An 11,880-nucleotide genomic window follows, 5' to 3' on the forward strand; every position below is an offset into this window, starting at 1 on the left:
TGGGGAGTTTCCTGCCTGCCTTTGGCTGATGCCAAGAGGAAAGCAAAGAATTGGCACCGTTGGAAAAAGAAGACTACTGTTCTTTATTAACCAGTGAAGTGGGCCCAGGCACTGACATTCAGCAGGAAGGAATGTGGGGAGCAGGCCCAGAGGTTGTGGGGTGCACAGCCCAGGCTGCTGCTGTGGGGAAGGGGGCACAGCAAACCCCCAGAGCACAGAAACCCCCCAGCAGCACAACAAGAGCTGGTGACACTCTGGTGACCCTCCAGAGTGGAGCACAGGCACAGGGCAGGGGTGGTGAGGGGGCAGCAGGGACACTGCCAGTCTAGTTGCAGTTCTTGGGCAGGCGATAGACCCCTCCTGAGAAAATGAGCTGCTGGTCCCGGACCTTCTTCTGGAGGAAACCCTGCAGCTCCTGGATATCGATCTCGGCCACCACGGGGCCTGTCATCACAAACATCTTCAGCATGCTGTGAATCCTCTCCAGGGACAGGCTCTCCAAATTGGTCAGCATGGCCTGGATGTACGTCCAGAACAGCTGCAGAGGGACACAAGCAACAGTGAGTCACACAGACACCTCCACCATGAAGAAATATCCCATATCCCAAAGGCAGGGCAGGGCTGTAGCTGGCAGGAAGTTCTGCCTTCAGCCATGAGCATGTGGTCTTTAAACAGGGAATATCCAAGAACAGCAACTTGGATATCCAAGGACACACAGCTAGAAAGTTGGACTAGATGATCCTGAAGGTTTCTTCCAACCTCGATTGTGATCCTGCAAAGCAGGATCTGACGTGCAGCACAAGCATGACCCTCCGTGGATGAACACCAGTATGACACCCCAGTGTTGCACAACACACAAAACATGACTCACAGGCAGGAAAGGCACTGGAAGTGTCCAGGAACCACAACACAGAGAAGGCAGAGATCCAGCTGTTAGTGCTGGGTAAGCCTTTTGGGCAGCCAGAAGTGCTGGGGTGCATCCAAACAAGTTATGACCATTTGCAAATATGAAATTATGTCTCAGATTTTTTCTTTTTTTAAACTGAAAAAAAAGAAACCTAGAGATGTCCAAGTAGTTCCCTGACTCAGCAGCCAGACACTTGTCTGGAGGAAAGGCTGCAATCCAGCACCTGCACCACTGAGCCTTAGCCAAGGATGCCCACTTCAAAACCCAAACCCTCATGGCTGGACTCAGCCACTTGCAGTGGAAAATGCAAATCCAAAGTGCAAATTGAATCCATCCTCTTAAGTCAGACTCCCCAAACCCAAACCTACAGGATATTTCACAGAATCACAGAATCAACCGGGTTGGAAAAGACCTCTGAGATCATCAAGTCCAACTTTGACCCAACCCCACCTTGTCACCCAGCCCATGGCACTGATGCCACATCCAGGCTCTGCTCAAACCCCTCCAGGGACGGGGACTCCACCCCCTCCCTGGGCAGCCCATTCCAAGGGCTGATCCCTCTCTCTGCAAACAACTTCTGCCCCATGGCCAACCTAAACCTGCCCTGGGGCAGCTCCAGGCTGTGCCCTCTTGTCCTGCTGCTGGTTCCTGGCAGCAGAGCCTGACCCCCCCCGGCTCCCCCCTCCTGTCAGGGAGTTGCAGAGAGTGAGAAGGTCTCTCCTGAGCCTCCTCCTGTCCAGGCTGAGCCCCCTCAGCTCCCTCAGCCTCTCCTCACAGCACTTGTGCTCCAACTTGGTGTCATCTGCAAGATCGAGTCTATGGGTAGACTCGATCCCCTCATCCAGATCATCAATAAAGATATTAAACAGGACTGAATAAAGATATCAAACAGGACTTTGCATCATCCCATCAGTTCCACAAGCAGCCGAGACACAGGGCCAGGTACCTGCAGCTCCTCCTCCTTCTGGTCGGCCTGTGAGGCCATGGCAGAGTCCCCCTCCTCGTCACTGTCGATCAGAACGACCTTCTCCACCTGGTCCTTCTGCTCCTCCTCGATCACAGTGAAGGTGCCCTCAGGCTCTTCCCTCAGGACACCCTGCTGCAGCCACAGCGTCATCTTGCGCTTCAGCGACGTCACGGGCACCTTGAGCACCTCACTCAGCTCCGTCAGCGTCCAGGTGCCTGCAGAGACCACAGAGATCAGAGAGGAGAAGAGAACAGGACACCTGCCCACGTCCCAGCATGCCAGGACTGGGTCAGAGGCTGGGGAGGCACTGGCAGGAACAAGCAGCTGTGTGCAGCCACTGCCCAAAGCAGAAGGGTGAGGAGCTGCAGCCCTGATGGGTGACGGAGACCTGGATGAGCCCTGGGCTAGATCCAAGCCCATGGACCAAGTCTGGGTCCTGCTGCCAGGGCTCTCAGAGCCTTCAGCCACCCGAGGAACGTGGCCTTCCCACCCAAGGAAGCACACAGACAGGGTGGCACAGCACTCACTCCTGGTCTGGAAGTGCAGAATGATGGCGGCGTGAATGGGAGAGACGGAGAGGGACAGGGTGCGGTCGGCCAGCTCCACATCCAGGCTCACCAGCCCCAGGTGGTACTTCCAGTTCAGGGTCCTCATGGCCTGGAAAAGGGGGAAGCAGCCACTCACAGCAGATCTCCCAGGAGGAAGCACTAAGTGCTGGGTTACTGTGAATGTCACCGTAACGGCGTGGGCAAACCAACAGCTACAGTCTAGAGGATGACAAAGGGGACTTTGCAAAACCATGCTATGTAACAAAATCTGAGCAGCTTTTTAAAGGAGGGTTAAGGTGGCCTCACCTTTAACTTCTCATACTTCTTGGAATAGGCTTCCATGACTTCCTTGATCTGCTCTGGAAGTTCCAACTTCTCCTCTTTCAGCGGTGGCCAGAACTCGTTGGACAGGATAATGGCGATGAGGTTGAACGGGGGCCTCTCCTCCTCCGGGAGCTTCTCCTCCTCATCCCGAATGTTGGTGTTGATGCGCCGCGAGTCAGCCATGTCCTGGAACAGCCAGAGGAACCTGAGGTGCCTCCTTCTCTTCCAAGTCATTGCTAATCCTTAGTGAAGAAGCTTAAACAAGGGGAATAGCGTTGTGCCCAAGTGACAGGGGGGAAACTGGAAAGGGCATGATCACGTGTGTCTACCAGAAAGACTACGAGGCTACACACTCAGAAACGTTTGAGGGAGGGCTCACAACTCCTCACAAGCCTTCACTGGAGTCCCTCCTGACCCGTGTTCTTCCTACACCGCTCCAAGAGAATCAAACTCCAGAGTCCCAACCCCAGAGAAGCTGGAAGAGCCCAACTCTTCAATGCCAGGATACTCTACTGCAGGAAGGGCAGGAGAGACAACAGCACCAGAGCAACCATTGCCCAGAGTCGACAATCCAACCCACAGAGCTTAAAAACCAGACATGATTTCAAAGCACTTCTGCCTGTCACAAATGAGCCCCCTCACTGGCTTTATGGGGCCCCCACTTTCCTAAAAGACCCTTTTTGTGACACTCCTCAAGTCCCTCCTCTTCCCCAATGGGCTCAAACACCCTGGACTTGAATTTAAAAATAAAAAAGGAAGTTACTTTTAACATGACTTCACAAAAGTGCATCTGAGCTTCACCAAACCGCAGCTTCAGCAGCTCCACGTTGCGGATTTCCCTGGTAAGAGACACAGCAGGTCAGACACAGGTCCCTGGGATGGACAAGCCTGGCTTGGCCTCCACCCCTTGCCACACAGCCAAAAAAAGGGGGTCCCTGGCACAAGGGTGCTTGTTCCTAGGAAGCCTTGCAAGGCACATTATCAGACCAGGATGGCTTCCAGGACCCAAGTGAGGAAAGGCACCTCTTCTAGGCCAGCAGCTTTTTGAAGACCGAATCCCTGAATGGTTCAGGATGGAAGGTCACCCAGTCTGACCTTGCTGCTCAAGCAGAGTCACCTGGAGCAGTCACTTAGGACTGTGTCCAGATGGATTTGGAATATCTGCAGGGATGGAGACCCCACACTCTCTCTGCAGCCTATTCCAGTGCTCAGTCACCTCACAGTAAAGAAGTTCTTGCTCATGTTCGGGTGGAACTCCCCGTGTTTCAGAAACACAGACCTTCCCATCCCTTCCATTTGGGAGGGCCACCACAACACGTGGGATGGAGCTAAGAGGGTGTGTGTGCCTCCAATTTCCTACACACTGCTGCATTAGCACAAGCCAAGGGCAGGACTGGGCAGGAAGCAGCCCGAGAAGAGGTGAGCACATGGAATTTTAGACACAGAGCTGCAAAAGAAATGGCCAAAGACATTCCTGGCTCCACAAAGAGCCATTGACAGGACTGAGGTCTGAAGGTGTTATCCTTCGGCCAGCAGACAGAAGAAAACCCAGGTGACTTTCCCATGAGAAGCCCTGGGGGTGGGCAGTGAGGCCTCACCTCTCAGGACTGTAGCTGAACTGATGCAGCAGCCGGTCGGCCAGAAGCGTGCGGTACTCGTTGATGAACAGGTCCTTGCTGCCATAGATGCTCACCAGCAGGCTGATGATGTCTGAGGAACGACGCTTGGAGCTCGATTTTCCTATTGGAATCCAGCAGACAACAGTGGGGGATTAACAGAGACCTGCCCCAGCCCAGCTCAGCTGCAGAGGACCAGCAAACGAGCTGGGCCTCTGAATTCAGCCCCCCAGGCTGCCAGGACTCCTGGGCTTGGCATCACACCTGGATCTGCATCAACTGGGTCAGGAACCCAGTCCCCTGGCTCTGAGATGTCATCATCGCTCTCCTGGCCGTTCTCCAAGGTCACTGGGTCAGCTTTGGAGAGCTCATTTGCCAGGTCACCAGAGCCCTCGGCGTCCCCGGTGAGACCGGCCACGATCTGGCGCACCGTGTCATCCCGAGTCCTGCCAGGGGCAAGAGACACGGAGCAAGTGAAGGGAGGGGAGGGAACGGGGGTGTGTCAGACTGCCCAGCACGCCTCTTACCTCAGGTACTTCCTGATGGGCTCACAGGCAACCTCCAGGATAACCATGGAAGGATCCAGCTCCCGCAAGGCCTTGATGGCCGAGATATAGAGAGTGATGATGTCGGATGTGTTGACTCCTAGAGAGGAGAGCAGAGGGAGTCAGAGCCCTGAAGCACAGACTAAGGGCTTGGATGGTCCAAACCCTCTGTTTGACCTGTGGTGTCAGAGGAGAAAGCATTCCTGCCCTGCTGCCCCAGGCAACAGGAGAGATCCGAGAATGTCTGAGAAAACAGATCCAACCATGAATGGAGCTCAGAGCTGAGCCCTGACACGGTGTCAGGAACTCAGACCACACACAGCAAAGAAGCCTTTGCCCACCTGGACCAAAGTTAAACTTCTAGCTCAGCTCCTGACCATACTGTAAAACTTAGGCCAAAAGGGGCTGGGATACAATGAGCTGCTGCTGCCCATGCCCACTGGAACACGGAGAGCGTGCCATGGGCACAGCGACTGCCTCTCGCCACCAAACAGGAAACCAGACTGGCTCCCAGCGGATCCCTGCTCATGCCCAGGCTCCCCACAGTGTCAAGACACAGGCAGGGATGTCAAACCCACCAGGATGCAGAAGTCGCATTTCCAGAGCACTTTTCAGGGAGCTGAGCAGCTGCTGCCTCTGGTTAGTCCTTTCCAGGCAGAACTTGAGGTCCTCCACAGCCGGCTTCGACTCCGGGAAATCTGCAAAGCAAGCAGTGAGCAGGAGCAGGGCCACGCTCCGAGGAGAGGCATGAGGAGGCAGTGTGGCCCCTCAGGGGGTGCAGACAGGTCTGTCATCCACCCAGGCCCAGCCCAAGGGTGAATGAGCACTGGCTGAGCCACCCTACCTCGGATGATGCTGAAGAGCTCCTCGATGCGCATGCTGGCGTAGATGCGGTAGAAGAACCTCTGGACGTGGCACCTCCAGCGTTTCAGGGTGCTGCTGGCTTCTGGGGAGGAGCGTGCCAAGGGCCCATCCTGCAGGAACACCCTGCTGAGCCAGCCAATCACCTTCTCAATCCACTGCACGAGGAGAGGGAGACACACATGTGAACACATGTCCCACACTTAACCCACCCGAGGAGCCAACACAGCCAGCAGGAACAAGGACAGCATCACCCTCAGATGCTCTCCAAATCTACCCCAGCCTGGGTTAGAGCTGGAGAAAGCCCAGCTGAAATAACTGGGACTTCAACTAAAAATCCAGGATATGGACTGTGCAGGTGTGTGTGAGAAGACAAGGGGTAACTGAGGACTGTGCACAGGCTCTGGGCTCCAAAAAGGACGGGGTATATTCCAAAACTTGCAGACTATTCCATTCTTGCAGAATTCCATCCCATTCTATATTTGCAGAACTATCCCATTCATGAGAAATTTAACAAGTTGCCCATCACAGCACCCTTGGCCCAAAATTTCTATGGTTCCTGAAATCAATGAAAAGCAAACAAGCCATCCCAAGGGCTCACAGACACGCAGCCAAACTCAGGCACTTGAAACCTCAAACACCAACCTAGTCACTGAATAATAAAATAAAAACCTGAACAGAAAGCATCAGAAGGTTATCTTTTTATATTTGAGATTTAATTTTCTACAGAGAAATGTGTAATTGTCAGATTTCAAAGGTGTTCAACTACAATACCCAGAAATGTGTTTTTTTCCCATTATGGTGGCAAATATATGGTACTTCCTGGGATAGTATTTGAGTATTAACAGCTAATAGATATTAATATTTTTTTAATAAGCAGATTCCGACAGCCTGAAAGAAAAATGCTAAGTCAAGGTCTGTTTTGCTGGTGCTCATTTTTAATTATCTACTCAACTGAGAAAACACTGAAGACATGCACAAGTTCTGCCAGTGACAAGGCAGGATGAACCTGAGAACTGCCAACACCTGGGCATCGACCTGGGCACAACTGTGGAGAAGCTGATAAAGAATTCTCCTAAAGGACAAAAGGATGGGACTATAACTGAAAAAAACAACTCGATGTTAAGGAATTACTATCAAACCAACCCATTCTTCCCGTGGTTTATCTTCTCCAAGTGCTCCTGTTACAGCCTGATTGCAAACTGACACTCCAGGCAGCTGCTGCTGTGTCTGCAAAGGGGTTTTGCCCTCAGCACCTGTACTTTCAGAGCAACCTGTTTCTCAGACTTCTCCTATTTTACCTTTAGATTGCCAGGCTTGTGCTTTCATTTTTTCTTAAAATTGTCTCTTCCTAATTCTGACACGCTCCAGTATTCTGTGGCCAAACACACTGGCCCTTCTGAAGAGGTGGGAGCAAGGGGACCTTCTGCAATATCTGATGAGCAGAGTGCTGCATTTTGTCTGATGCCCTTAAAATATCCTTAAACAATCTCCAGCTCATCCAAAAGCATTTCATATGAGGTGCAGTAAAGAAAGTGTTGCAGAGCTACTAAAGGGAAGTAAACACAAAATGACTCCTCATGTTTGCAGGCAACAAAAACAGTGGGCCAGGCAAACAGTGAGGGAACCAGGGCAACCACCACGGTCTGGCCTGTATGGCAACCTGGCTGCACACCTTGTTCTCTGACACAGGCAAAGGCAAGGTCATGACTGAGGGACACAGAGCACAGGACTGTGTCCTGGAAGAGTCATAACCCAGAGAGTTTTATTTTAAGGTCACAGTGGTAAACAGCCTCACGTAAATTTGGTTTAAGTGGCAGCAAAGCAAGTGGGCAGTTGCAAAGAAATATTTTAATTGTCCTTGTGGCCACTGGTGAGATCAATATCAGAGTATCCTCTCTCATCCTCACTTCCTATTTTACAGGGGAACTGTGAAGGGGACAGAAAACAGCCACACAAATTCTAGTTGTGGGCTCACCTACACACAGGGAGGGTCCTCTGCAGGCCAGGTGGTACTTGTGGATTTTGTAAACTGGAACCACAGAAATTCCCTCATTACTGTGGACAAGGTAAAATACAACTGTCCACTGTGCACAGGTCAAAGCAAACCTTTCCCTCCAGCAGCAATCAGAATGGAGAGTTTAAACCACCTTTCCTGCCCGGGGTGGTGGAATTCACAGCCCTGGACCAGGTGTTTTCAGGTGGAATCTGCTTTAAGCCTGAGCTGCTGAACCAACAGCAGCTGCACATCTCCAAAGGAAGGGCCCTTGCTGCCCACAGCCCTGCCTTACCTCCTGGAACTCATTGAGGAAGGAGTGCTCGTACTCCCCCCGGCACCGCTGCTCCATCCTCTCCTCGATCATCCTGTGCAGGATGGTGGTGACAGCATCAGCACTCACCCTCTCCAGCAAATTCAGCCGGCGCCTACGGACACAGTGACCCATCAGGAGCGTGTGGGAGCAAAGGTACAAGCAAATGAAGAAAATCTAAAACCTGAGGGCACCTTCCCCCCTGTACACTCCACAGGTGAGGCCTCGGTTCACATGCTCTGATAGCCCACAGAGATGCACTAAATACGTAACACATGACACTACTGCTGTCCAGTCTTCCTTACAAACATTTTTCTCTCACCATCAAAAGCTTTTTAGAAGAGTTTCATAGCGGTTGGGGTAGAAAGGGACCTTAAGATCATCTAGTACAACCCCCTGTCATAGGCAGGGACACCTTCCACCAGTTTGTTTCTTTGTGGTCAGAGGGCCTCAGAGCAAGAGCAAAATATTCTCATAATCAGGGAGAGGAACTTTCTGTCTAAAGATCTGCTCTAGTTCAACCACCAGTTGGAAACCAGCTGTGTTAGGTTCTCTACCCAGTACCATGACACAGCCTGACCTCACACACAACTCCTTGGGTTCTCAGGGATCAGTAAACCTGCTGCTGCTCCCCATCCAGACCCTCCCTTGTTCCCAGTGACAGCCACCACCCCATGACATACGTACAGGATGTCATTGAGCTGCTGAAACTGCTCCATGGCTTCGGGGCACCAGCACTGCTCCCTCTTGCTGCTGCAGCCTGGGCACAGCGAGCCCTCTCCTCCACCCTCCTCCGTGTCGCTCTCCTGCTCGGTCTCACTCATGCTGCTCTCACACTCAGTCGTTCCATCCTCTCCCTTCTTCCACTGCCGCATGTAGATCCTGAAAGTGCGGCTGTAGAACTGCTGGATCATTTCCTGGAAGGATTTGGTCGTGGTGAAGAAGAGGATAGCCTTGAACATGGTGTAGACCTTCTCTCGCAGCGTCTGAGCGCCTGTGCCCAGGAGCAGGCCCGCCTTGGTCCACTCCTCCAGGAGCTCCAGGCTGTTCAGGTAGGGCTCCAGGCGACTCTTGAGCCGACTGAAGGCGTCCAGGAGGAGCGCGGCACACTGGGGCTCCTCGGCCGAGTTCTCATACTGGATGACACACTTCCAGAACTCGGGGCCGATATTTGCCTGCAGGTCTGTCTGCAGCACCTCGATGAACCACTCCTCCACCACCGAGTGCAGGTCATAGCACTGCAGCACCTCCAGGGCCGCCCGGAGCTCCGCATCCTGCAGCGGCCCCGCAGCCTCGGGCCTCGGGGCTGCCTGGAAAGGAAAGGGCAGGGGGACACTGAGTTCAGCATTTGATGGAACACACACACGGACTCTGTTGCCAAACAGCACCTGGTGGATGCCTGACAGGGTCTCAGCCCACTGCTGGAAGCCCAGCGCCCACCTCCCAGGGCTCACACCCGCACACATCCATCCATCATCCATCCATCCATCATCCATCCATCCATCCATCCATCCATCGCTGTCCCTGCTGGTGGCTGCTGCAGGACACACATCCTGGAGGGAATGCTGCGAGCCACCCTTGGGTGCCTGAAAACGCCACACTGTGGGGCAAAAACCTTCTCTACGGCCAGGTACTGAGGTAAAACCTTTCCTCACGGCCAAGCTCTGGAGCAAAACCCTTCCTTGGCCAACGCCAGCTCCCTCGGGGAGCGAGCGGAGCAGATCAGCAGCTCGGCCCGGGGAAGCTGCGCCCCTTCGGGCACATCCCTCTCCTGGCTGGGGTGATGGGGAGAGGGGCCGGCTGGACCCCGGGACCCCGACAGCCCCCGGGAGACACCACCCGCACACCCCAGGCGCCCCTTCCCCTCTCCCCCCGCACAACCCCGGCGGCTCGGGCCGTTCCTCCCTCAGCCCCGGGGGCGGAGGGGCCCGGCCGAGGAGGGGCCGAGGCCGGAGCCCCCCGGGTGGGTGCCGAGGGAGCTCAGGGCCCCCCGAGGGCCCTCCGGTCCCCCTCACCAGCCCCAGGGCGGCGGGCGGCACCAGCGCGGTGCTGAGCGTGTGCCAGGCGGCCGAGAGCTCCATGCGGGCCGGGCCGGGCCGCAGGAAGGGGCGGAGCGGCGATGAGCGGGGCCGGGGCCGCGCTGCGGGGGCAGCGCCGGGCGCTGCGGAAGGGTGAGCGGGGCCGGGCGGGGCAGGGCCGGGGGCCGGGCCGGGCCCGTGTGACGGTCGGTGCCGCCCCGCAGGGCTGGCGGAGCTCCGCGCCCGGCGGGACGAGCTGAGCGGGCGGATCCGGGCGGAGGAGGCGGAGCGGGCCCGGCTGCAGGCGCGGATGGCGGCGCTGGCCCGGCGCTTGGCCGACACCAGCGAGAGCCTGGCGGGGCTCCGGGCAGCCCGCGCCAACATCGACCGCACCATCGCCGAGACCGAGGCGGCCTCCGGGCAGGTACGGAGGGGCAGCACGGGGGGGTGCCGGGCCGGGCAGAGACCCCGCCGCGGGGTAACATCCTCGTGAGAAGCGGAGGGATGGCACCGATCTCTGCTCTCCGCAACCCGAGGGGATCGTGGAATCCAGAATCACAGAATATGCCCAGCTGGAAGGGACCCACAGGGATCATCCAGTCCATATCCTGGCCCTGCACAGACACCCCAACAATCCCACCCTGTCCCTCAGAGCGTTGTCCAAACCCTCCTGGAGCTCTGGCAGCCTTGGGGCTGTGCCCACTGCCCTGGGGAGCCTGGGCAGTGCCAACCACCCTCTGGGGGAAGAACCTTCTCCTAATATCCAACCTAATGTTGTGTCAGGGGAGGTTTAGGCCCCAAGGCTGCCAGAGCACAGTGAGCATTGGGACAGCGCTCTTGAGGGACAGGGGGGCATTGTTGGGGTGTCTGTGCAGGGCCAGGACTCGATGGTCCCTCTGAGTCCCTTCCAGCTCAGGGTGTTCTGTGATCCTGTGAACTCAGGAGCTGGTTTTGTCTGAAGGTCTGTCTGCAGCACCTCGATGAATCAACTGCCTCGGCTGCTGCCTGGGACATGCACACACACCCTGGTCACAAGGGGGTTGAGTTGGATTGGGATTAGTTTTGGTGGTGTTATTGTTGTAACACATCAAAGTGGTCCTTGAAACAGACCCCTAAAAGCAACCCTCTCACACCCATCGTTTGGGGAAAAGGAGGAAACCAGAGACAGGACACTGACCCAGAAGCCTATGAATTCATGCAGGTAACAACAGTGCTGATGGAGCTGTTGCCCTGACACTCTTTCTGCCCAACATTTAGTGTAGTTTCTTTCATCTTTAATATAATAATGTCATTAAGAGTCAAAATGTTGGGGCAGTAGAGGGTGGGAAGGAGCAAACAGTGTGGACTGGTGCTGTCATTTCAGCTCCTGGGACAGCTCTACCCTTTCACTGTTTGTGGACTTGTAAACTGCCAGGCAGGGATTGCCTGATCCCACATAAAGGATCACAGCTGAAGTCACTTCTGCATTACACACCCACCAGCTTTTTATTTTTAGAAAAGGATCTTTCCAGACTACTTGCAGATAAGTAGCAATTTTCCTTCTGTTGGTGACAGGGCAGTTTGGGCCAGAAGGAAAGCCCTATTAGCTGCTGTCTCCTCCTTCTCCCATTTGCTTTTTGAACGTTATCAACTACTCTGTGTCAGCTCCTCTTCCTCTCCCAAAGTCAGTACTTTTCCATGACAGTTATTTTTCAGGTGAGGCTGGAGCTGTTTCCTCAGCCTGCTTCAAGACCTGATGGTTTGAAGTGAAGGGGGAAACTCACATAAAAAATTAACAGCTTAAAA

At 54.7% G+C, this 11,880-nt stretch overlaps 1 protein-coding gene across 1 annotated transcript; it reads right to left on the bottom strand.

Annotated features, from left to right (window-relative positions):
• Positions 1-59: 59 nt before the first annotated feature.
• On the bottom strand, positions 60-10,506 carry ANAPC2 (anaphase promoting complex subunit 2). Its single transcript, XM_064677210.1, has 13 exons — positions 10,093-10,506; positions 8,765-9,387; positions 8,060-8,192; positions 5,752-5,926; positions 5,486-5,605; positions 4,890-5,007; positions 4,627-4,808; positions 4,345-4,486; positions 3,510-3,585; positions 2,729-2,932; positions 2,402-2,531; positions 1,854-2,089; positions 60-538 (listed from the first exon to the last, which is right to left on the bottom strand). The coding sequence occupies exons 1-13, from the start codon at positions 10,489-10,491 to the stop codon at positions 326-328; spliced, it is 2,751 nt and encodes a 916-aa protein (XP_064533280.1). The 5' UTR covers positions 10,492-10,506; the 3' UTR covers positions 60-325.
• Between the last annotated feature and the right edge of the window lie 1,374 nt (positions 10,507-11,880).

Source organism: Pseudopipra pipra, chromosome 20 (assembly GCF_036250125.1).
Source record: "Pseudopipra pipra isolate bDixPip1 chromosome 20, bDixPip1.hap1, whole genome shotgun sequence".
Classification (NCBI taxonomy): Eukaryota; Metazoa; Chordata; class Aves; order Passeriformes; family Pipridae; genus Pseudopipra; species Pseudopipra pipra.